At 35.5% G+C, this 26,903-nt stretch overlaps 1 protein-coding gene across 10 annotated transcripts; it reads left to right on the forward strand.

Moving 5' to 3' along the window:
• Positions 1-1,399: 1,399 nt before the first annotated feature.
• OCIAD1 (OCIA domain containing 1) lies at positions 1,400-24,777 on the forward strand. 10 transcript variants are annotated; one of them, XM_057726722.1, is made up of 10 exons: positions 1,483-1,620; positions 1,934-1,996; positions 2,960-3,022; positions 3,444-3,524; positions 7,962-8,015; positions 14,518-14,565; positions 16,100-16,235; positions 17,268-17,443; positions 21,490-21,642; positions 24,182-24,777. In XM_057726722.1, the coding sequence occupies exons 3-10, from the start codon at positions 2,965-2,967 to the stop codon at positions 24,217-24,219; spliced, it is 744 nt and encodes a 247-aa protein (XP_057582705.1). In that variant the 5' UTR covers positions 1,483-1,620; positions 1,934-1,996; positions 2,960-2,964; the 3' UTR covers positions 24,220-24,777. The 10 variants fall into 10 exon arrangements, 9 of the variants coding, with proteins under 9 accessions (XP_057582711.1, XP_057582712.1, XP_057582705.1 ...); XM_057726724.1 differs by lacking the exon at positions 1,934-1,996 and adding an exon at positions 3,927-4,011 and having other exon boundaries at positions 1,548-1,620; XM_057726725.1 differs by lacking the exons at positions 1,483-1,620; positions 1,934-1,996 and adding exons at positions 1,670-1,734; positions 3,927-4,011.
• Positions 24,778-26,903: the final 2,126 nt, after the last annotated feature.

Here is a 26,903-nt window from a genome sequence, read left to right on the forward strand (position 1 = left end):
AATATTATTAATACTGATGATCTTATTTGTAAGCCTAACAATTTATAAGCCAAGGTCTCTGTCTGAAAGGAGCTCTGTGACAGAGACAGAAACAAGCAAAAAGATCACAACAGTGGCAGAACAACACTGTAGTGACAGAAGTATGTACAAAGTAAAGCGTTAGTAAGAAAGAGGAGTAATTAATTCTCAGGATGTGTTTCGGGGAAGGCTTCATAAAGGAGGTAATGTAAAAGTAGGATTTTGAAATATCAATAGCATTGACAACGCAGGAAGGATGGTTGTGCCAGAGGCAACAGCACACAGGGAACTGTGAGTACAAAGGGCTGCAGGCTGCCCTTCTTTACAGCGAACACTAAAACGGAAGAAAGTGAGGCTTAACAGGACAGAGGCCAAGCCATGAAAGGGCCTGATGGTCTGTATGTGGCGGGAGCTACCAAAAGGTTCTAAGGAAGGATCCACAGGATTGGATTTATGTTTTAGAGGGATCACCACTGGCTGTCTCTCTGAAATATCTATGTGGGAGAATAAATTTGAGGCAGTGAAAAAGATGGAATGAAGATAGTGACAGCGAGGCTCAGAAGAGAGAAAGATATCCGAGAGGTTTTTATGAGTTAAACAAACGGACTGAGCTGACTGTTCACTGTTGAATCACCAATAACTTACAGCATCTGGCTCACAACATGCACTCAACAAATATCTGTAGAATGAATAAATGAATGAATGGTGGCTGAGTGCAGCAGCATGGTCTCCAGGAACAGAAGCCTTGAGTCCCCCACTGAAATACAAACTCTTCCATTAATAGACAACATTGAGTGCTCAAGCCTCATGTAAGTGTGTTGCTTTAATCCTAACAACCCTATGAAGTAGGTCGTATTTCCATTTTCCAGATGAGAAAAACCTGAGGCTCAGAGAGAGCAAGAATGTACGACTCCTGAGGTTTCTAGAACAAGTCAGAAGCTAGGCTCGGAAGTCTGACAGACTGCCAAGTGCGCATGTTTAATAATCAGTCGCTACTACGTAGCCTAGAGACTCAAAGAAAGAAATGTACTACGTAAAGCCTAAAAGAGAAAGCTAAGAAAAGTCGCCAACTCTCAACAAGCAGATAAAAAGGGCTTCCAGAACGTTTACTGTTAGCCGGTCCCTAGAAGATCAGAGCTGTGCCTCTCAACAGCCTAAAGCCAAGCCTCCGGCGCGCTGCAGGGAGGCGTGGGCGGGGCTCGGGTCCGCAGGGGAGGAACGCGCAGCCGCAGTGCAGCTCGTGAGCGCCACCACCAGGAGGCGGGGAAGGGTGGAGGAACGAGCTGAGGCGGACGGCGCAGACAGGCGCAGGCCTGCGCGTCTGTTCTGAGCCTGCTCGCCTTCAGACTCCGCAGGGAGGTTTTAACGTCATTTCCTTCCGTAGGTTGCCAGTGCTTCCGGGTCGCGGTCATTTTGAGCCCGTATCTGGGTGACTTCTTGGCGGTCGCGTCGTTGACCGCTCCCCACCCCCAACTCCGCTGCGGTCCTGCGCATCTCCTGCCCTCCCCTTCCCCCCCGCCCGACCCCTTCGGGGTCCCTCCGGGCCTTCTGCCCCTGGTCGCCCGAGCTCGCCGCGCTGTCACCCGCCGCTGTCGTCGGGAGGTGGGTGAGCTGACGCAGAAAGCCCCGTTCCCCCCCCCCCCCCACCAACCCACTCACCACCTCTGCGCGGCCAGCCGCTCCCCTGCACCTTCCGCCATTTTCCCGCCTGCGAGGGTGGGTCGATTGCGCTTTGGGTCTCGGGCTCCTGGGTGCCTGTGACCAGGGTTGGTGAGGGAGCGTGTCTGGGGGGTGTGGATGGGGGAAATTCGTGGTGACGGATGTGTGTAGGTGTTGCAGGTGGGAGACGCAGTGGATGGGGGGTGGGGTGCAGGATTCGGCCGTCTCGTAATGCAGTTTTTTCCCTTGGGATTAGGAGGTTAAAACGGTGTTGTTTGAAGGGGTTTTGTCAACCTTGACAGTCTCTTTGTTGTGAGAAGTAAGAGGTTTTCATTTTTTTCTTTTACGGTGGTTTTAGGGTATAAGTTTATTAAGCAGTCTCCATCCATCCATGAATTTATTTGCCTTTTCTGTTCTTTTTTCTTAGCTAAGGGATTGGCATGGAGTAGGCCCTCAGTGATGACTTATTGAATAAGTGAATTGTGGAAGGGCCGCAGTTGCTATTCTCATCGCCTATGACGTTTCCTGTTTTCATTTAAATTGTTTTTAAGATGGGAACAGTCACGATCCTGTGTTAACATTCTTTAAAATACGCAGCTAATTAATCTATTTGTCTTTTAAGTCCGGAGGCATTGGTTAAAAATAATAATAAATAAAGAGTATGATCTTGAAATGCTATGCATTTTTTATATCTTGTGTATTTTTCTAGGTCTCTGTTTGGGGAGGGAGGAAGGTTTAGAGGATACAGAATGTGCTGTTAGCTTCCCACCACAGGGAGAATGATATGACGTCTTTGTTATTTCATTTTTTTGTAGAACTGCTTTGTAGAAAGGGTTTCCTGATGATTATTTAATTTTTCAAAAAATGTAAGTTCAGAAATGACTTAGGATTTTTCCTCTGCTTTGGAGAATATCCTAATCATTGGGCATGTATTTCTGAGAGAATCCAAACATAGGATAATGTGAAATAAACCAGCCTCAGGAGGAAAAATGTCTTTTTAAAAAATTGGTAACCTTTTGTTATCTTAACTTGATATAACCAGTTGATAAATATTTATAAAGCATCTATTTTTCAATTACAGGACTTAGTGACTAGTTCCAAAATAGTTTATAGGTTTGTGGCTTTTTTATTTAGGCAGCTTTTTAAGTATTTCGAATGTAGTAGTGTTTAGTAAATATTTGTTGATTATTTGCCATGTAGACTAGTAATTTTACTATGCTATATTTTGATTTACTTTGGCCAGTCCAGTCTCTGATACTTAACATAACTGTTTTTGATGCAGGAAAGATGAATGGGAGGGCTGATTTTCGAGAACCGAATGCAGAAGTTCCAAGACCAATTCCCCGTAACTATCAATTAAATATTTATAATTAGAAGCACTTTTTATGTAGAGAAATTTTCACTGCCTTGAGTAACAGTAGTCACTGGGCTGGCTTCAAGGGTGTGTGACCTGTGCAGTTACACACGAACCCATTAATGATCTACTCTTGCATCTTTAAATTCTTAATAATTTGAACAAAGGGTCCCAAATTTTAGTTTTGTGCTGGACCCAGCCCATTTTGTAGGCAGTCGTGACTACATAGCCAGTAGAATAGTAACACTAACTTTATTTCTGAAGTCAAAATTTGTTAAAAGTTTACAAGCCACTTATTCCATTACTTCATTTAAAAAAAATGATATGCTTTGTTAATGTTTAGACTGAGGTATTTTTAGACTTAGTTTTTTCCATGAGTGTTTTAATGTTGCCTATTTTCCATGGTAAAAAGACATAGGGGCTGATTACATTCCAACAGAGGAAGAAAGAAGAGTCTTTGCAGAATGCAATGATGAAAGCTTCTGGTTCAGATGTAAGTTAAATTTTTTAATCAACAAAATTTGACCTTTAGTACCTGAAATTACAATGATTTCACATAGAGAAAATGGGCAGACTTGGCATTAGTGTGGTTATTGCTAAAAGACATTGATTAAGGAAATAGAGTTGTACACATTTTATTTGTTTAAAAATTTTTAATTGAAATATAATTGATGTCTGATAATATGTTAGTTTCAGGTGTACTATGTAGTGGTTTGACGTTTGCACATATCATGAAATGATTGCAATTGTATGCATTTTAAAGTAATAATTTCTAGAACTTTTTTTTAAGACTGTGAAGTAATTTTGTTGGTAATAGTAATAGCATTTACTGAGGGTGCATGGGTTATATAAAAATAACCCAATAAGGTGGATAACTATTACCCTCACTTTACAGATGAAGAAATTGAGGTTTAGAGATGTTAAAGGAGTTATCTGGTGTTCCACAGCTGGTAAGCAGTGGTGTCTGGACTTCAAGCCAGGTCTGTCTGAAACAAGCTCATGATTTTAACTCAAACTTTCAACTATTACATGATAAAAACTGGTTAGTTTCTGTTTTATCTTTGTGAAATGTTATTGCACTACCAGCTCTTGATTTCTGACTGGAGACCATATACATGAGGATTTTATTTTTTTTAAAAAGCAGAGAATGTTGAAAGCAACAGAAAACATAATTTTCCTTTTGAATTGAACCCTGTTGTTGCTTCATGAGGTCACTGCAGTCCTTTCAGATAAGGTAATTGTAACAAAAAAGGATGGAATTTTAAAAAGGGAGGTGGTGACAGAGATGTACATTTTCATCACTCAGCCTGCTGTTTATGCATACAATGTGTAAAGTTCTGTGCTTGGAAGTCTTTGTCCTAAAGTAGTTTTATGATGTAGTTGAGACAAAGCTAATGCATGAAACACCGAGAAAGATTAAGTGCACAACAGCAATTGGAATTGATTTAGCTAAAAAAAAAAAAAAGGCTTTATTAAACAAATGAGATTTAACAACTAATAGGACTTCAGGTAAATGAAGAATGGTGGAGGAGCATTTAGATGAAAGGAATAGTGAGCAAAGGCAGAGTCTGTAATAACTTGATCTCTGTTAGAGCCTTGAGGCTGAATGGATTGGAGCAGAGGTCTTTTGTTGGAAGTAGAAAATAAACATAATACTAAGGACTTAAAGGTTTGATTCATTATATATTGTAGGTTCTTGGGCCAAGGGAATGATATGTAAGTTTTTGAAAGGAACATTAGTTAGCAGTGTGCAAAATGGGTTAGAAGGATGAGAAGGTGTACAACTAGCTGTATCTGCCCAGACATACAGGTAATGAAAGAATCTACATAAAAGGGTTAATGTGTGTTATATGTTACAGTAGTTCTCCACCTCTGGAATTGCTGAGGCGTATGAATTCATATTTGTTTCATGCATCTTTTTAGATTTTGTGAATATTTCATACATGTGTACTACTGATTTTTGAATGAGACAGTGTAGTGACTTATGAGCGTAGACTCTGAGGCCTGAGTCTCTGAATTCAAATTATAGCTCCATCACATATTAGGTGTGAGATTTTGGAGAAGTTCCTGATGTCTGTATTCCTCAGTTTCCTTATCTGTTAAATGGGGAAAATATTAACTTATCTCATGGGATTGTTAGGCAGATTAATTCAGTTTAAGTGTTGAGGTATTTTATTAAATGGTTGTTAGTGCTGTCATGATTAATGAAATAAAAGTTTGAGTTGAAAACAATTATGAGTTTAGAGAAGCATTTTGCTAGTGTAAGAGAAGAGTTAGAGGAATTTTAGGGGTCCTTGTGTTGAATATGATTGGGACCATGGTCATCATATAAAATGGCATTTGGTTAGCAGTGTTATTCATTTACCTAAAGAAACATTATTTAGTAGACTCTGGAATGGGAGTCATTGTGCAGTAGGAAAGGCCACTGACCTGGAAATTAGAAGACGGGTTTTAATCTAAGCTCTACCACACCTGTGTTGCTTTGAGCAAATGACTTGTTCTTTCTGGATATCAAGTTTACTGTGATTAGGATGAAGACTAGATAATCTCTGAAGTCTCTTTGAATTTTACCATTCTCTTTTTCTGTGACAGAATACGTGAGTTGGAAAGAGACCTTAGTTCTAATCCATAACCCTTTATAACATGAAGTTAAGAGATTTATGCAAAGACATAGTGGTGAATGGCAGAACTAGTACTAGAATCTCCTTAACCAGGCTATTACTCTTTGCATTATGCCATCTTGGTCTAAGAAGCAAAATGGGGAAAATATTGTCTGTTATAGAGATGGCCAGCTAAGTCATTACCTTTTATTCTTATATGATTCTTCAGTTCTTCATGGCAATCCTTGAACCAAGCTGAAGATTATCCTTTGAAAAACCTTAATTAAAGAATAGTGTACGAAGGCATTCTAACCAACTAACATTAGATTGTTTTTCCAGCAAAGGTAAAATCTGTTAGTAAGTAATAGAGCAAGGATTTAAACCTTAGGGTTTCTGCAAATTCTGTCTGATGGCAAAGCTGATGCCCTATTCCAGAGTTATGGTTTTTAGTAATGAAATAGCTCTAATAATTCAAATGCTTAATGACTTTGGTTGTTAAATTGTCCATGGATAGGCTAGAGCAGGGATGAGCGTATATGGCTATGAGCTAAGAATGATTTTTACATTTTTAAATAGTTGAAAAAAAAATCAAAAGAAGATTTCATTACATGTGAAATTTACATGAAATTCCTACTTTTGCATCCATAAATAAGATTTTATTGGAACACACCTGTGTTCGTTTATGTGTTGTCTCAGTGCTTTTGCTTTAAAATGAGTAGTTGGGATAAAGACTGTGTGGCTGACAAAACCTAAAATATTTATCACATGGCTCTTTACAGAACATTTCCCAACTCCTGGTCTGGAACGGCACTCTCCAATATGGCAGCCACATGTAGCTATTTTAGTTCAAAATAATCTACAACAGAAAGGATACGAAGGAAAATCAGCAAAGGGAAAGGAGTAGGGTTGAAATCCAGAGGATACCAGGCACAAGCTTCTAAGCGTCCTCTCACAGGGGTGTCACACAGAAAGAACGTGCTAAATTTCTCCAGTTGCATGTTTTAGTAACACGTGTGAAGTGTTATCTACCAAGGAATCTCATTAGACTCAGCATCCACGGTTTTTTTTTGTTTTTGTTTTTTTTCACTTGGGAAGGCAGGGTTTGTGGGTGTAGATGCTGATAGGTGTGTCGATGTGGTGATGGGAGCATATGGCATCCACGGTTTTTAATTGGGGTCTCATCACATGGGCACCCTCAGCCTAGCAGGTAACAAAATTCCAGACTCCCAGAAGGAAAGGGGTGTTTAGTATGAATTTTATTTGTGTAAGCAGTTTGGGCATAGTGAGCCACTTATCATTCAGGTAAAAATTTGTATCAGTTTACCAGTACAGCTCTTAAATATAAGCTAAGGACCAACCTTGAAAGCAGGCCTTTGTAAGGAAAGCAGTCTCAGAGCAGTTATGTTAAATCTTTCTTGCACACCACCTAACTGGAAAGCACAGATATAGACTACCCTCAACATCAAAGAAAATTCTATTGGGCACTGTGGGTGTAGCAGACTGATTTCTTAAGTTATGAGCCCCTTTGAGACTATGATGAGAGCTTTGGATTTTTCACTCTGGGTTAATAAGCATATGTATGTCATATTTTCATTTAGTTTCACAGATTTCACTGTTTTAAGAGAAAGCATAAATATTTAAAATATATGCTTTCTAATTCTTACCCCAGTCGCCATATCATTTTGGGCAAATAATATATCTTGTGTATTGGTTCACTCTGTAATAAAACTTGAGATCTGGCATCAGACAGAATTCATTGGAATCTGGAACCTGCCATTGAAGTGGCTGTGTGGCCTTGAGCAAAGTAGTTAACATCTCTAAGCTTCAGTTTCCTTATCTGTAATAATAGTAAATAGTAATAATAATAATACCTACTTTATAGAGATGTAAAAATTAATGAGATAATGTACCAGAAGCACTTAGCATAGTACATGGAATTTACCAGTTTGTGATATGTTTGTAATATGCTTCTTGCCTCCTTTATCATTAATTCTTTTCCCCCTTTAACTCCAGAAGTAACTTTTGGTCCCTATTACTATGTTGTTTTAATTGATAATATTAGTGAATGGCTTTTTTAGAGCCTAAGTCTGGGTGGTTCTTAAATTATATTGTTTAATAATTTGTCATATTTTCTTAAATTTAAAACACTTTTTATATTTCCCTGAGTGTATACAGTACAACTTTTAAAAGTGGAGAAATCTCTTTTAAAGATCTTAACTTTGCAACATACTTCATAGCTGGTTTTACAGATACACATTTATCTATCCTAATGAACTCAGACAAAATCTTTTCCTTTTGTTGGTTTTGACAAATTCTTTTTCCCCCTCTAGCTGTACCTTTGGCTGCAACAAGTATGTTGATTACTCAAGGATTGATTAGTAAAGGTAACTATTTTAAACTTTGAATTTGCTTAGCACTTTGCATATCATCATGTTTTTATGTGTCATTTTCTTGATCTTTAGATAAAGGACATATGGTAATGTTATCATATTAAAAATTATCACTAAAAAATTTCTGCAAAATCAGAAGAGTCTCCATGAACCCAGACTCAAATATCAAATTTGAGAATTTGATGTCCTCATGCACTGTAGCAACATTAACACTACAACAGCAAGAAAGCAACTAAAAGCCGGTGGTAGTTTATGGGAAGGCAGAGAGACAGACCTGGTCTAGGTAGGCCATTCATATAACTTATCACCTAGGAGCTAGTTAGAAATGCAAATTCTTGGGCCCCATCCCAGACTTACTGAATCAGAGTCTTTGAGTTAGGGCTCCAGCTGATCCTTATATACCAGTTTAAAGACTAGGAGTTCTCTAGCTTCCTAAACCAACTTTGTATTATAATAATGGGGGAGTGGGGGTCCTTCCTTGTCCCAAATTCTATTGGTTTAAGTAGTGAAGTTGAGTTTAGATTAGGTATTACATGTATCAATCTCTACATCTTTAAATTTAGTGGTGTAAGCAGTAGAAATATTCATTACATTTATTTTGTGAACTGTCTTCTTGGAATTAGAAGGTGTTCCAGAAAAGTATGGTTACCTTAGGATGGCCTTTACATATCCTAGAAACCTGTTCTTAAATTAACTAGCTCCTTCTAAAATGTTACTATGATAGGAAGTTTTAGCCTTTTCATATTAGCAGTATGAAGTACTTAGTAGTATTGATACAACTAGTTGAGAAAAGTAGTTTTGGAGGGAAATAGGGTTTTTTGAGGTAAAATTTTGTTTTTATTTGAAGGATTCCCAAAGTGACTCATTACAGTGTGCTACCGTGACAGGAATTTTAAAAAGGCAAACAAATCAAGATATATATACTCTTACTTGTCTTTTAGGACTGACTAGTTTTATAGACTAGGATTGTTTCTATAGTGTGAAACAGACATTTTAGTCACATTACTTTTTAAGGAAAAACTTAGGACTGGAGAAATTATAGTGTATATTATTGTACTGCCCATTTTATTTATCTTAGTGCTGTCAGTCATCTAACTAATGATTGGAGCTAGATATGGGGGCGGGGTGGATTGTGCAAAAGAAATTGAGCTGTTTAGTAGTTCATGTGAGGAAACAGTGTGAATACAATGTTGAAGCAAATAGAGAATATAATTAAATATTTAATAAGTTTCTACGTTTTATGGTAGAAATTCTCAAGAGGTTTTCAGAGAAGAAAGATCTCTGCAGGGCTACTGTAATGAAGGAAAATTTTTGAAAGAAGTGGATTTTGAAGATGGGCAGAATTTAGATTAAAAGAAATGGAAGAATATCTCAGGAAGGAGGGACCTGGTTATCAGAATAATAAGCATGACTATTTGGGGGGACAGTCAGGAGACTGACATGGCTAGAGTGGCAAAATCATGCAGGGAAGAATGAAAACGTATAGCTAAGGTAGAATCAGGAGAAATTGTAATTTTGAAAAGGCTACAAAGAAAACAGAATTTTGGAACTTTGGCGCCTACATGGAGTAGGAGACTTTGGACAGCTTGAAGGTAAGGCAGAAGCAGTAAAAGTTGGAAGGGTCAGATTGTACCTACTCACTTAGACCTTATGTCTTTAACAGTAAAGTCATACACACCATTGCGGGGTTTTTTGCCTGGCTTGGGAATGCCTTGCTCCTACGTATAGCTAATTGTACACATAACCAAACCAGACAGAGAAATTCCCTTTTTCTAGTTGCACACATATCTTGATAGGACTGTTTTTGTATAGTTAGAGTGAATCCTACTGAAAATATTAGGACCTAGTACTGAGGTGACATTATTCTTGTAGCCAGAATCCTTGTGGACTCCTAGTCACCATTTGGTGATTGACTTGACATCAGTGGGTGATTTATGTCTCTGATTTCATTTGCAAAAGTCATGTCATGAGCAACAACAGTATTCAGCATCTTTCTCTGTAGTTGTTCGTAATGACTGAGCCCAGAGCTTTTTAGTGGAATTTAATAATCCTTTTTTTGGAAAGGATAAATTGTTGAAAATGATTTAACCTAATTTGTGGAATAACATTTTCCATTGAGCATGTCACATGTCACCTTTATACTTTTGTCAGGGTTGTTGTTTTAGGGTGTTGATAACTGAGTGAAAAATACAGAAAAGAATATTGAGTGATATGTCACTCATGTAACTATTTCCCAGAATTAAGGGCTTTCATGAAAATGTATTGGGGTCTTGGTTTTTTGGGGGGTGAGGTATTCTAATTGAAGTCAATCAATCTCAAAAAAAAAAAATTGAGAGAGACTTTAGAAAAGGAGTTCAAAATCCACTAAAACATTTTGCATTTAATCAGAATGCCTAACATTTTGTATATGATTTTATCCACAGTGTGTCATACTCTACATAGCCTGAGCTTCTCCAGCTCTACTCATTCCTTTTCTGTCAAAACATTTAAACATTCTCAGGTCATTTCTAACTTGAGAACATAAAAAAGAAAAATCTTCTTTTATATCCCTTTACAGTTGCTCTTAGTTGTCTTGCATTTGAAGCTAGACTTCATGAATGAGCATTTCGCTTATTTCTTTGAGCGCACTGCAGTCTGTGTCATAGATTATGCATATAGTCTGACATGTGCTACAGCTCTTACCACTACAGTCTCTTTGTTGCTTAAATTCGATGGACAGTTTTTGTTCTTGACCATTATACAATTTTAACCAGTCCTTCTTAAAATGCTCTCTTCTCTTGGCTTCCATTACAGCACATTTTTCTGGTTTTTCTCCTTTCTCGGGCAACTTCTCCATTTTTTCATATTTTGAGTGTCCAATAAGTACTATACACTGTTTTTTGTATGTAGCACTAAAAGATGAAAACCCATGACCTCTTGGTGCTTACATTCTAATGTAGGCTTTCTTCCTTCACTTATGTTGTTCTTCAGAGTTTTACTTTGTCTTTGAATTTTTAGTCTATATACTGTCTGGCAATAATATGGGCTTTGGTGACCATTTATTGCTCTAAATCTCCGTGAGTATCTCTAGCCTAGATAATCTGCTCCAGAACCATATTCTGCTTATCTCCATGTGGATGGCCCCCCTGTAGGCTCCTCAAGTTGAACTCAAGTTCGATCCCAAATTGAATTCACTTCTCCATAAATTAATTCCTCCATTTTCCCCATGTCTGAATGGCATCAGTCTCCATCCAGGAAACTGAGACATTATTTTTGACTTCTATCCCTTACCTGCTTTGTCCAACAAATGTCCGTTCTCTAGTCCAGCTCTTAAATATTTCTGTAAACTGTCTGCCTCCATCTGCAGTCCCATTGTAATTAATGCAACCATTTGTTGCCAAGAGTATTACCCTAGCTTCAATAAATATATTTGCCTCCATTCTTGCTACCTTGCTTTAGAACATGGGCTGTCTCTGGCACCTGACAGAAGGCATAGTGCACATAGTAGACGCTCAAATACAGGAATACCTCATTTTATTGTGCTTTATAGATATTGTTTTTTACAAATTTAAGATTTGTGACAACCTGCATTGAGCAAGTCTTAGCGACACCGTTTTCCCAAAAGACAGATGTTTGTCTGTGTCACATTTTCGTAATTTTTGGAATATTTCAAACTTTTTCATTATATTTGTCATGGTGATCTGTAATCAGTGATCTTTGATGTTACTATTACAGAAAGATAACTTACTGAAGGCTCAGATGATGGTTAGCATTTATAAGCACAAAGTATTTTTTAATTAAGGTATGTACGTTGTTTTTTAGACAGTACTATTGCCCATTTAATAGGCTATAGTAGAGTGTAAACATAAATTTTAAATGTACTGGGAAACCAAAAAATTTATGTTTTGCTTTATTGCAGTATTTGCTTTATTGCAGTGGTCTGGAACTGAACTTGCAACATCTTCGAGTTATGCCTGTATTTGAGTGGATAAATAGCAGCCATCACACTGTATTCTCTGTGTCTTCATTCGCTCTCTAGACTGTAAAATCTTGTGAGGGTTAAGAGAGTGTCTCGTTTACCATTATATTCCTGCTTCCTAGCGTGTGGTGCCTGTGTGTCGTAAGTGGTCTATAGCTCTTTGGTGACAGAATTAAAAGAACTACTTTTTTGTATAAAGGTATTTAACATTGTTACCATCCTCCCTTTTCTCATCATCTCAGTTCCTTTATACAACGAAGGAACTGAGGCTAACATCAGGAATCAGTTGTCTGGTTTTTATGTAAAATTAAATCATAAAATTATATATACATGATAACAATCTTTTGTGTACCTTCTTTCAACATTGTGAGATTCATCCAGTAGTATGCTAAAACTGGCTTGTACCAGTTTTGGAGAGCTGATTATTAAAATTTCAGGAACTTGGCAAGCCAGTTTTTAAATCATTGGTAGCTTGAAATTGGTCATGGTGCAATCTTTACACCACAGCAGTCGACTAACGTTACAAATCAAGGCCTTTTATTTGGAGAGCTGCACATCACTGGATTCAACCACATTGTAAATTATATATTCTCACTGCATGTAGTTCTCCGCTGTGTGAATATGTCATAGCAGTTTATCCATCCTTTTGTATATTGATGATTGTGTAGTTTCCAGTTTTGATGTTACAAATAGTTCTGCTGTGAATACCATGTCTCTTGGTAGATCTTTTGCTGGGTCATGGATTATGTCTATATACAGTTTTAGTAGATGCTACCAAACTTTCCAAACTGTTTAGAAATCTGTTTACATTCCTACTACCAATTTATTAGTAGAGTTCTATTTGTGCCATATTATCAACAACACTTGCTACTTTTGTGTCTTTTGAAATTTAGCCTTTATGGTGAGTGAACTGTGATATTTATTGCATTGTGGTTTTAATTTGCATCTCCCTGATGGCTAATGAAGTTGAAGATCTTTTTTGTTTATACTCCATTTGACTATATCTTTTGTGAAGTATTTGTTCAAGTCTATGTTCATATTTCCATTGGATTGCCTTTTTTTTCATAATGGTTTGTTAGAGTTCTCTAAATATTCTGGAAGTGAGTCTTTTGGCAGATATATATGGTTTACAATTATTTTTTCCCACTCTGATTAGCTGTAGATCCTAATAGAGTCCAGTTTATCAGATCTTTTCTTATGAAGAGTGCTTTTTGTGGTCCATTTAAGACCTTTGTCTGTTACAAGGACATGAAGACTCTCATGCTTTCTTCTGTAGTTTTATTTATTTATTTATTTTTGGCCTCACCCTGTGCAAGGCTTGCAGGATCTTAGTTCCCCAACCAGGCAGTGAAAGTGTGGAGTCCTAACCACTGGACCACCAGGGAATTCCCTGTTTTAGCTTTCATGCTTAAATTTAAAAATCACCTGGAATTGTTTTTGAATATTATATAAGGTAGGATCAAGGCACATGTTTCCCCCATACAGATATGTGGTTGACCCAGCACTGTATTTTGAAGACTAATCTTTATTCATTGCAATGCAGCGTTACCTCTGTCATAAATCACGTGACTGAATGTGTGGGTCTGTTTCTGGACTCTTCTGGTTTTGATCACTTTATCTGTTCTTATAACACACTGTCTTAATTACTGTAGCTTTATCATAGATCTTAATATCTGGTGGTAGTCATTTCTCCATTATGTTGTTCTTCAATATTGCCTTGGTTTTTCTTGACCCTTTGTATTTGCACATGAATTTTAGAATAAGCCTTTCAATTTGGGGGAAAACTTTCTTTGGTTTTAATTGGGATTGCATTGAATTTATAGATGAGTTTGTGGAGAATTACCATCTTTACAATATTTAATCTTTCAGTTCATGAACATGATGTGTTTCTCCATTTACTTAGCTTTCTCTCTCAGTAGATTTTGTAGTTTTCAAGATCTTTCATGTTTTTCATTAGATTTGTTTCTGGGTCTTTGAGGTTTTTTGGTGCTACAATAAATTGCATCTTTTTAAAGATACTGGGTTTTTTGTTCCTGGTATATGGAAATAATATGGATTGTTTTTTAAATTTCTTTTGTATATTGACCTTGTATCAAGTGATCTTGCTAATAAATTCACCTATTCTAATAGAGTCTTTTGATTTCTTCATATTTCTCTTGATGTTGAATTCTCTTTGAAATAGCTTCAGACTTTTTTGGTGTTATGGAAAGAGCTAATGTTATCAGATATTTAAAGACCAGCTATGATTTTTCCCTCTATCTTTGTGGGTTGCTCAAAGCTGCTGAGGAATAGATACATCTTACTTTATAATGCGCAGCTAAACTTATTACTACTTTTGTCTTACATTATAAAAGACCAGATAATGACTAGCAAAAGTAGTTTCTTTGTATATTCTACCATAATTTCTGCGCCATTCTCTTATATACTGTTAGCATAAACTTGGCATAAAGCTTTTCTCTTACCTTAATGAAAGATAAAGCATCTTAATTATGTAAATATGACAGTGTTACTCAGAAATATTTACTGTTTTATCTTTAGGAATCCTTTCAAGTCATCCCAAATATGGTTCCATCCCTAAACTTATATGTAAGTATGAACAATACTAGTTCTCTTAGCTTTTTTACCTAAGTAAAATAACTAGTTTTTATCAAATGTTTTGTCTTACTAATAACAGTTATTTGGTTATTCGTTTTGGCAAATCATTTTGTTTAAGCTTTTCAGTAAACGGACTACTTGGGCATTTTATTGTGAGCATTAAAAATCATGAGTTACTTGAAAGAGAGTTTTTTTTCTCTTTTTATAATGTAATATAACTATTAATTTTAAGCTATTTTATAAAGATATAATATTTGAAAGTAAGTTCTCTTGGTCTTTGAGAAAAGAAAGTTGTCCAGCTGTTCTGATTAATCAAAATGAAGTGTATTTTAAAATTAAGCATAATTTAAAAAAAAAAATCTTTAATTTACAATTAGTAAATAAACATAACTTACATTTATAAGCATAGCTTCTTTACATTTTATTATATGGTTAATAGAAAAAGATACTAAGTTGCCCTGAAAAAGAGTACCGGGTATAAGGAACACCTATGTAAATCTAAAAAAATGGTACTGATGAACCCAGTGACAGGGCAAGAATAAAGATGCAGATGCAGATGTAGAGAATGTACTTGAGGACACGAGGTAGAGGAGGGGAAGCTGGGACAAAGTGAGAGAATAGCACTGACATATATACACTACCAATGTAAAACAGATGGCCAATGGGAAGCTGTTGCATAACAAAGGGAGATCAACTCGGTGATTGGTGATGACCTAGAGGGGAGGATAGGGAGGGTGGGAGGAGGCTTATGAAGGAGGAGATATGGGGATATATGTATAAATACAGCTGATTGACTTTGTTGTACAGCAGAAACGGGCACAACAGTGTAAAACAATTATACTCCAATAAAGATCTGGAGGGAAAAAGCATGATTTTTAGGAAAACCTCTTTAATATACATTTAGTAAATGAACATAACTTACATTTATAAGCATAGCTTCTTTACCTTTTATAATATGGTTAATAGAAAAGATACTAAATTATCCAGAAGAAGAGTACCAGAGGCTTTTTATGAATCTTTCCAGGCTAGTCTCGCTTTTGTATTGGAAAGATACAACAAATAGCCATATTTAGGTAGCACTTCATAATTCATTATTATTTTAATGGATTTATTGCACCTGATTTAAAAAATAATCTTATGAAATTAGCTGGGCAAATGGTGTGATTCCCATTTTATAAGAAATGAAATGGCCTAAACCCCTGTGACTAGGCTAGAACTGTGTTGATTCCTCATTACATTATACCATTACCACATTTTTCCTATCTATATTAATAAAGTAATTAGTAAAGTAGAATTTATCTTATATCAGCTTTAACTTATTTTTGTGAAAGTGAGTTATATCCACCAAATCTTTCTGTGAACTCTGAATATGATTTAATGTGGTATTTTTACCATTATTTCAGGAAATCTCAGTTTTTCCACACCAGACATATTTAGAACCACATTTTTAAAAATGTTCTTTTAGAAAAGATTTTTGTTTAAGGAGGCACATTGAGTTACACTTTTTGTTTATTTTTACTAAAAGTTGCTTGCATCATGGGATACTTTGCCGGAAAGCTTTCCTATGTGAAAACTTGCCAAGAGAAGTTCAAAAATCTTGAGAATTCCCCTCTTGGAGAAGCTTTACGATCAGGACAGGCACGACGCTCTTCACCAACTGGGTAGGCCATTCAGATCTTTATTGAAGGTTTTCCCTTTTAGCTAAAAAATTGTAACTAGATATTGCTGTAATTGAGGGCATGAAACATTACCTAACTGAAGGGCCATTTGAAACTTGCCATTTTGTTGCAAGCTAAAGCTGATTTTGTTTTTAAAAGTAGAACAGATTTGTTTACTTTTGTTTTAAATAACGAGTTGCATCCTATTGGGAGTTCATGTCCCAGAATGAGAGATTTTAATTTGGCAAACAGGTTTGGTTACTATACTCTGACTTCTTTTTTTTTTTGAATTCCTAAATATTATTAATGCCATCTCTTGACAGGTTTCAACTTTGTAATTCTTCTGTTGTTTAAAATTGTAGGGAAGTTGTATAAGTATAGATAAATGAATCTGTCTGTGTTGATGGGTAGATAAATAAATAATAATGTGATTGATTAAGTTGATTTGGTAGATATATTGTCATGTCATAAATGGCAAGCAGCATAAACCCCATGAGAGCTAGCATTATTTACATCTACTTCAGCAAATTAATGTTTATAAGGACTGCTACCTGTGGAAGTAACTTCCCAGTTAATGTGGGAAATAGACATTTTTCCTGATCTGAAGTACTTTTTGTTTCCAAGAACTTTAAACACATTAAAATGATCTCTAAAGCCTAATAATTAGAAAATTGGATATACATTTTCTCTTCTGTATATTAAGAGTGACAATTTTTAAGTTGTATAAGTGGATCAGAACATATTTTTAGTGTTTTTGTGGCAGAAAGAGACTTTATTTTACTGTTTTAAATAACTGTGTTAAAATTATATGATTCCTTTAGAAAATAACTATTTTTCGTACCTTAACACTTAAATAAGATATAAGGGGATATGGGGATGTATGTATAAATACTGCGGAGTCACTTTGTTGTACAGCAGAAACTGGCACAGCAGTGTAAAGCAATTATATTCCAATAAAGAGCTTAAAAATAAATAAATAAAATAAGGTTTAGGCAATGACCCATGTTTCTTATACAACATGAGTTTCTTTTACAGGCACTATTCTCAGAAGTCAAAATATGACTCAAATGTGAGTGGTCATTCATCTTTTGTGACATCCCCAGCAGCAGACAATGCAGAAAAAGAGATGCTTCCTCATTATGAGCCAATTCCATTCAGTGCTTCTATGAGTGAATCTACTCCCACTGGTATTACTGATCATATTGCCCAAGGTAGAAACTTCTCTTGAAATGAATTTCAGCATTTTATGGTCCAACGTATGTATAAACTTTATTTGATGACCTTTTTTTGCTGGATATCACCTGTATGTTCCACCATCAGCCTAAACTCAGCATGTTTGTTTGCTCTTTTGTTCATTTGAATTCATTCTTCATTTGTTCAACGTTTTTTGAGGTCCATTAGGTATCAGCCACTCTGCTAGATATGGAAATAAAGATGAATAAGACCTGGTTCTTAGCCCTGAGAAACTCTCTTGCCTGGTAGAAGATACAGAAGTATAAGGATAAATCATTAATATGTTCCGTTAATTGAAAATACTAACCATGTTTAGTGAAATAGCAAAGAAGAAATGATAGATCGTGCCTCAGAGAGGCTTTAAAAAGGTTACATTTGTTAGTGTGGTCTTAAAGGCAACCTTAGCTTCTTGGTATTGTGAGAAAAATAATAATTACCTGCTTTACAGAACTGTTGTCAAGTGAGAAAATCCATGTGAAAGTGCTTTGTGAAGTTTGTGTAAATACTAGTTTTGAAGATCACATAATGTAAGTGAAACAACATCAATTTTGGATTAAGGCCTGATATGAATCATTGACATTTGCTAGCTATGTGACTTTAGGCAAATAACTGTAATTTGTGATCCCTTCAGTTTCTTGATCTCTTGAATGGAGATGATAATACCTTTCTTAAAGAAGTTTGGGAATGAGATGAAATACAGTAATCAGAGTTAATGCCTGGAAAGTAATAGGCTCTCAACAAATGTTAGCTAGCTTGCTTGCTTGCTTCCTTCCTTGCTTTTTTTCTTCAGTCTAATTTGCAGTGAAAGATGAAAACAAAGTACAGGTTTACAGTTCCTTACCTAAAATCCAAAATGCTCTTTAAAAAACCAGGTTTTTAAATAATTAAATTAGTGATAAAAATATGACCTGAACTCTTTTTAAACCCTGACCTAAACTGATGTAACTCTATTGATAATCTTTATCTTAATATGATTTTTTTCTAGATTTTATTGTAGAAATACTGTTTGCTTATTCATTGCTACTTCAGTGGTCGTTAAGTAATAAGGGATATATACGGTAATGTTTTTCTGAAATCTGAGAAACTGAATTTTGAAGCATTTATGACTCTGAGAGTTTGCAGAAGGAATTGTGGACTTCATAGAGTATTTGAAAACGTATGCTTTGCAATAAGTACAATAAGCCAATAACTGTGGGGAACTAACAAGGTTAAAGGAACATTTGGATCTTCATCTCTTTTTTTTTATTTTATTTTATTTTTTTGGGGGGGGTACATCAGGTTCAATCATCTGTTCGTCTCTTTTTAAGACAGTAGAGATTTGAATCTATATGTAGATTAAAAGGAGGGAGGGGATATAGTGGAAAGAGAGGCACTAGTTATAGGTCACATAAGGTTCCAAATGATGCAGAAAGGGTTCTAGGTAGGGTATAAAGTAGCCATTAGCTTTATGTGGCTGTTTAAATTAATTAAAATTAAATCAAATTGAAAATTCAGTTCCTTAGTTGCTTTGGCAGCATTTCAATTGCTCAGTAGCCATATGTGCTAATGGCTACTGGGTTGGACTGTGCAGATATAGAACATTCTCATCATTATAGAAAATTGTATTGGACAGTGCTGATTTAGAGCAAGAGTCAGAGTTGGGGAGGAGCGTATTAACTTTGTGGAAGGGACAGGAGAAAATGGAAGTTAAGATAATTAAAGAAATTAAGTGGATGAAAGTTGATAGTCTCTTAATCCTCAACTTTTTTTTTTCCTGAATGGTTGCAAACAAAAGACATCTGATTAGTCAGAAAGGGAAGGAGGTAGGCAGCTTAGGAGAGAATGATTATCATTATTTTATCTCCACAGTCAGCTAGTTTCCTTGTCCCTCACTGCCTCTCCCATTTCCCCAGTCTCTCAAGTTCAAATCTATTCTACTATTCTAGCCATGCACCGACTGTTCCCCTGCTATGTTTTGCATCCTTCTTTGCATTTGCATTAGAAAATTTCATTCCATATTATGTAATTTCTTTGCCAAACGAAAACAGAGAAAAAGTCCATAGACTACAGCAAGGCCCAAATTTTAATATATTTTAAGTCCTCTACTGGAGCCATCCATTTGTCCATGCTCTGCTGTTCTGAACCCCCTTCTCTAAATTAAGATTGCCACTCTTAGTTCCCCGCATGGGAACACAGTGGCCTCCTTTGCTTTGTCCCAGCTGCAGTCCTCCCTTACCAGGACATCCTCCCTTTTTGTTGAAGTCCTACTTGTCCTCTGCTTTCTCTTACCAGGAATTGAAAGAGTTATTAATCTTTCAAAGTAGAAAGCATTCTTTCATAGTTGTTACGAGACTTGTTATAGATAATTAGATTTAAATCAATGCTTTTTTACATTTTCCTGTTCCTTCCAGCTCTTTACAGTAAGTCCTGCTCCCTACACAATGCAAGATATTTTCATTTGGCTTTTATAAGTGGAAAAAATTTCCCTAATTTTTTGTCTGATTTATGTTTTTATTATTTGTCACAGAATTTCAGAACAACGAAATATTTTTCTTTTCACTGAGAAAAAGTATTAGATCTGGAAGGAACTTTAGTGATAAATCATCTAGTTCAAACTTTAATATTTCACAACTGAGAAAACCAAGACTCAAAGAAGCTTAGTGATTTGCCCAAGGACATTCATTAAATGTCAGCAGAGTGGCAATAAGAACCTGGAATTTCTAACTACTAATCTAGTATATACTGTGTTGTTCAGAATTTAAAAAATTTCATTTATGTTGAAAAGAAATGAGTTTAATAATTACTTATTACTAATGAAATGCAAAGTGCTTTTAAACCCCATGTAGAGTTTAATATTTTTCTTTTTTAGCAAGAAAAATTTGGTTTTCAGCCATGCTGTATAATATTAGAACTAATTAGAAATTTAAATCTTCTGTGCTTTGTATCAGTGCAAATATACTTTGTAGCAAAAGAAAAGATTGTAGTTGAATACATTCAGTGTGTAGTTATATTGCTTTGAAAATTGTGATTATTCACTGGGACCTTACCGTTGAGTTCCAAAATGGTACCACTTAACAAAAACTGTTTTTTAAAAAATTATTTTAATTCGTATGGTTATATTATTAAAATATATGCCCAATTTCTATGTCTCATTAAAAACTTCTGAAAAATATTACTTTTGGAGTGGTTTGTTAGATTTTGTAGGTTAAGTAGTTCACTGAATGTTACATTAGCATTAGTTAATTTCTCTAAAAATGTTTATATGGCCTTTCTTGCTGACTGTACATTTTATAAACTACATTCAGTACTTGGTCCTGTCAGCTAGTATTAAGGATAACCATTTCCTTATTTTTATATCAGTGTTTGACTCTTTGATAATATATATTCGTATTTTGACTTTGTTGGGAGAGAAAGAGTAAATGCTGGTTCTCCAGGTAAAAGTTACCACTTTTTTCTGCTTCAGTATTGCATCCATTAGACCTGAATGACAGTGATGCATACTATGATTAAAAGCTATGTAATACTTTTCAGTAGCTATTTTCAAGTGTTTTTATTTAAATATTAAGAGAGTAAGATAAATATTTTTTATTTGAATAATTAGAGTTGTTTGCTTATATAGATCTGGGTACAGGAACATTTAACTATGGAAATATTACTCAACAAAATCTATACTATGACAAGTTTTGTTTGTCAGTAGTAGAATGTATTTCTCTTAACTTCCCAGCTTAAAACACTAGCTGGTGAGTGAATTGTGCTGGTTTATATTATATCTATTCTTCTTCTGGCCATGGTTAGTTTTAAACTTTTTTTTTATATTTTAAATTTTAGAAATAAAAGCTTGAAAGTGTAAGAGGAGGTAGATTTCAGTGTTATAATTACTTTGGGGAAAATACAGTACCTCTGGAATGCTGGTAATAATTTGATCCTTCATTTTACCTTTTTATTTTATTTTATTTTTTTAGGTAAGGAGCATTTGTAAAATTTAGTTGCTTTTGGATTTATTCAGATCCTTTTATCACCATTTATTGACTGTTTGTTGTTTTAGGACCTGATCCCAACATTGAAGAAAGTCCTAAAAGAAAAAATATAACATATGAGGAATTAAGGAATAAGAACAGAGAGTCATATGAAGTTACTTTAACACATAAGACTGACCCCTCAGTCAGGCCTATGCAGGAAAGAATGCCAAAAAAAGAAGGTATGGTAGTCTAGTCTGAATCACTTTACGATTTAGGGCTGGAAACTGCAGCATTAGTTAAAAACTTTAATTATACTAATACGTGTGATTTAATGCCTCAAGCAATTAACCAAAATAACATTTTTTAGAGAATAGCTACTTAACAGTTATCAGTTCTTCCTTTTTTAAAGTGTTCCAAAGGCCGTTTTGTGTTAGAAAATAATGAAGCCCAGTAGTAGTATAACTTAAGACAGTGAGACTGGTTTTGTAATACAGTGTAGAAGTTATATAAACATTTGACTATTGTCCCTTATGAGAAGCCAGCTTGGGAGTTGATGTCATTTTTTAAATGATGCATCTATTGCATAAAACCAGATCTTGTGCCCTAGGATTGATTATTGGGCTGTAATGTCTCTTGTGGCAGAACCACAGAATCCTGATTGAGTAATAAAATGATTTTCTTACATATCTATGAAATTGAGATAGAGTTATATCCCTTACAAACCAGCTTTTAGGGATTTCCAAAAAATGAGTCTGGCTTTTTTTTAAACAGTACTTTTACTCTGTAATTAATTACATACAGAGTTTTAAAATCATGGTTTCTTTTAAGTTCATTTGGAGCAACTGTGCATTGCCCAAAGTAAATTTTCTGATAGCAAAAATTTACTGCTCACAGAAGAGGGCATTTTGAATAGGAGTCTGTAGCTGTTTCAGTACTGAATTTTATGATGTCTTTCTTGAGGAATTTTAGAAGATGTTGTCATTGTTTCAAGGTTATCTATTTACTACTTTAAAAATTGAAGGAAGGAATAGGTCCTTGGTACCTCTTGAGAGTCAGTATGCCACAGAAAATGCAAAAATACATTAAAATTCTTACTATTTTTTATTTTGATCATTCCTTTAGAGCCAGTTTTATTTCTAATTGTTAGTAGTTGTTTCATTTAGAATTCTGTTTTATAACAGTAATCCACCTTTGTTGTATTATTGATGTTTTTTATACCTTTAAAAGAGATTTGTAATCAACAATACTTTTTAATGTGTGTCATAAAAATTTAATGTAAACCTTATGCATTCAGTGGTCATTATTCTGTAAGATATAAAGACTTACCAGTACTCTGTTCTGCTAATTAACGTTGAGGATTTAGATTGTAAGCTCCATGAGGGCAGGCGGTAGTAGTTTTCTCATTTTTGTAACCATTTCTATTGTATGTCTGCATAGCATAGTACCATGATTTGACAGGTCAGAAATGGCATGTTTTAGTTGGGCCTTCTTTATGGTAATAAAAGCTAAGAAAGGGGAATATGGTAGATGTACAGCATCTGCTGAATTTGGACATCTGTGGTTTTGGCTGTGAACATTATTAAAGTTTTGTTATGTGACAGTAATGTAAAAGAATTTTTTTCTTTTTTTTTTTTGGCGCTTTATCTAATTTAAAGAAAAAAGTTATGAAACACTTTGTGATTGTTTAGAATGTTCTATTCTAAAATCTAGACAGAAATTTGACAGTACAGTGTAGGTTCACTGGGTCAGAAGGTGTCACTTAGAAGTTTTCAGCTTTAGTTTATGTAGATTATATTTATTGGTATTTAATTAGAAATACTGTGGCAGAAATTTTAACACCTAAGCACATTTTCAGTTAGCTGTCAGAGCAATGATGTCACCACACATCATGTAACTTCATGAGAACTCTGCTGGAAGCTTTGCCTTATACACAGAAAGGAAGGAAAGCAAGGGGAAAAGGCAAATATGAGGGGAAAGATTATATAATGTCTTGGTATAATAACAAAATAGTTTTGACTTCATGGACTTACTGAAAGAGTCTTGGGGAAGGGGTCTCTAGTTATACTTTGATAACTGCTTCTTTACCTTGTTGTGAATACTTTTGAAGAGTTATAATTCATAGATGAAGGCTATGTAGAAGAGAGGCTAAAAAGTAAATGAGTAGAGAAGACAAAAACGTTTCAAAATTGATTTCATATAAAATGCAGGAATATCGGAAAGCATTTCCTTCTTGTACTAGTATTACAGCACCTGGGAGAGATTAAACTAATCAAATCTGACCATTTCTATTACTGTGTTTTTGTGAAAAGTAACATTCAAGTGTTTATTATTATTGTTATTTTTCATTTGCTGGTAACTTTTTTGTATGTGCTATGATATATACCATGCTTACATAGGTGGTAAAGTTGTAAAGGCACCCAGCCTTTGGACTTTAAAGAGACCTGTGTTCAAATTTCAGTTCTACCTGTTTTATTAGGCTTGTACCTTGGGCAAGTTACTAATCTGTTTTTCTTAGAATGGGGATTGTATTTTCTTTATGTTTGTTATGCAGATCAAATACTTATGTAAAGGTCTTGATACAGTGCATTCGGATTTATGTCCAACCTCCAGTTCACAAAGGTCCAGCCAGCCCCTTTTTATAATTATAATTTGACTCTCATGTGCATTTATTCAAATGAGAAAAAGACATAACTTTATATCATAATAATAGCAAACATAAAATAGTGCCTTTTACTTATTACTATTTGGAATCATCAATTATTTGTGCTTTTTTCCTAGTCAAAGTAAACAAATATGGAGATACTTGGGATGAGTGAAAAATTGCATCATTGGACCTACTGAAGAAGTTTCAATATCCAGCTTCATCTAGGTGGTCATGAACATCTGCATGCTTTGATCTCAGCAGCAGTCTTCATAAACACATTTAAAACTAGAACCTGGGTTTTTGTGGTTTGGCTTATGAAGATGATGTTTTAAAAGCTTACATTTTAATGTTAATATTGTGTGAATCTATTCATTTTGGGGAACTCTTTGAATGATGGTAATATACCATGATTATACACAGTTTGTGAAATTGTTTTAAGTTACAGGGCAAGGATACTCAGTTATAAAACTATGAAGAGAGTGTAATGCTCTAGAATCACTGTATCTGAAAATAAATAACTTGCATGTTGAGTTGGGGGGGAGCAAACATAATTTTAAGCATTAAACTTTACATCAAAAATTATTAAAAAAGCTTTTTGCCAGTGTTTGCTGTATTCTCTTAATGTTTATGGTAAATAAAATATAAAGGAACATGCATCTCCATTGATTTTATGGTTTTATTGTTTGCAGTCTAAGTACAATTTTAAGTAAGTGGTGTTTTGTAGGGAAAGTCATCTGTCTGAATATTTAATGATGATATGATGAATGTGGCTCATACAGTGAATAGCTCAATGCCTTTAAAAAAAAAAGTGAAAAATTTGCAGATTCCAGGGGAATAAAAATTTGGTATACTTTTCTCATTATTAACCTCATGTTTGTTTCTGGTTCAGGTGAATGGAAAATGAAATTGTGGTCTCATCTAAATTATACTTATTCGTATTACATTTCTCCCAGAAATGTAGTGTTGTAGTTAGTTATGGCTGCAAATCATCCCCAAACTTTGTGGCCTAAAACAACAATCATTGTCTGTGTTTTTCTATGCATCATGAATTAAGGAAGGATTCAGCTGAGTTGGCTCTGGGTCTCTTAGGTTTGCAGTCAGATGCTGGATGGAGTGGAAACAGCAGGGAGCTAGGCTGGCGTCTGGCCGGGGCTACTCTTAGTTTCAGGACATTATGTCTCTCCTTGGGTGAGTGTGGGCTTCTCACGGCAAGGTGTGCTCAGGGCCATTAATCTGTTTACATGACCACTTAGGGCTCTAGTGTGAGTCCAGCAAGCATGTCAAAAGCTGTTGCGTTTTATTTATGACCTTGCCTCAGAAATCATGTATCATTTTTTTCATAAGCCTGCCTAGAGAGTGGTAGCATAGACTTCCCACCTAGTCATGTTTTTATTTTTATTTAAAAAAATTTTTTTTTCAGGCAAGGAATACGACTTTATTCAGAAAGCCAGCAGAGAAGATGGCAGACTAGTGTCTCCAAAAAACCATTTTAGTCATGTTTTTAAAAGAACACATGGGATGGAGGATGCTGAGCTATCTTTTCAGTCCCCCATTTGACCACAGTACTTCATATCATTCCCACAGGCAAAATAAACTCATACTTTCCCCCAGGAGCTCCATTGTGGCAGCTCAGAGTCTGGGAGCTCATCATCTAATCAGGTCCAGGTATAGATGAGGTACTTGGGTAAAGATCATTTAGTACCATTCTTTGCAGTCTGAAGACCTGTGAATTTAGAAATAATCTCCCCTGTTTGTCCCAAATTCCTATTAGGCATAACATCGCTTCTTTAGACCTTCCCATTTTAAAAGGAGGGTGGGGAGAATGAGAGGCATACACCAGTCAGTTATCTACAGCAATTAAGTCCAGCCAGCCTCTTGTTGCTTTGACCAGGATTTAGACATAACCCCCAGGGCTTATTTTCTATGGCTCTTAGTCCTGTCTTCTGAGTCATCCTTTCCCACAAAGCATGTTTACCACTGAGTAGTGTTCTCAGCCTGCCTCCTGCCCACAGAAATTAGGGATCCCAAGGTCTCTTTCTACTATCCCTGTCCAAGCTGATAGAATTTTTTCAACCTCTAGCATTCTGTCGATTACACAAAATGCTATGTCGATTACACAAAAGCCCCCCATGAATCCATTGGAAGCAGTCTCTTCTATGTTGGATGATGAACAACATCCCTAAGATTCTTGGAAGCCTTGGGTGGGGTCTACAAAGTTATGTCCTTAAGACTTGTAGAAGGCCATTTGTGTCTGAAATGTCCTGAGGCACTGTCATCTTTCTCAGGTCTGGAACAAAAAAATCTTAGTACCCTGCTCTGAATTTGATCTTTACCTGGAAGCCACTTCAGAATATGAGAACCCTATCCTGACTTGAAAGACTCTTTTGAGCATTCATATTTTCTCCAAATCACATTTGAAAATGGAATAATTTGTTATTTATGTTGTTTCTCCTCTCATTTTGCTTTAGACAGCTAAAAAAAAAGCCAGGTAGCACCCTCAGCACTGCCCAGAAATCGTAGGTAGATCAAGTTTATTAGGTATAATTTTTATTTTCCATTTTACCAGAGACAAGTTTTTGCTAAAGTACTGCACAATCAGGGTCTCTTCTAGCTTCCAATGTTTTCCTTGCTTTCCTCCAATCCCTCCTTGGAAGCTCTTGAGGCTTCTGTTAACACCCTCATCCAGGCTTTTTTAGGTTTTAATTAACCTCCTCAAGGTCCTGCTAGTTCCACTTGTTCTCCAAATTAATGCCACATGTTTTAGGTTTTTCTTATGGCAGCTCCCTACTTCCAGCTACCCAGTTTCTGTATTAGAATTTGATAGGAAAGTAGAATTGCTCTGAATGATATAGAGTA

The sequence above is a fragment of the Hippopotamus amphibius genome, chromosome 3 (assembly GCF_030028045.1).
Source record: "Hippopotamus amphibius kiboko isolate mHipAmp2 chromosome 3, mHipAmp2.hap2, whole genome shotgun sequence".
Taxonomy (NCBI): Eukaryota; Metazoa; Chordata; class Mammalia; order Artiodactyla; family Hippopotamidae; genus Hippopotamus; species Hippopotamus amphibius.

Bases quoted from the DNA above. Each gene is read 5' to 3' on its own strand.
- OCIAD1 (XM_057726728.1), top strand. From the start codon at position 2,965: ATGAATGGGAGGGCTGATTTTCGAGAACCGAATGCAGAAGTTCCAAGA. The intron at 3,525-7,961 runs GTAAGTTAAATT...TTCCCCCTCTAG, and splicing joins TGAAAGCTTCTGGTTCAGAT to CTGTACCTTTGGCTGCAACA. The intron at 8,016-14,517 runs GTAACTATTTTA...TTTTATCTTTAG, and splicing joins TCAAGGATTGATTAGTAAAG to GAATCCTTTCAAGTCATCCC.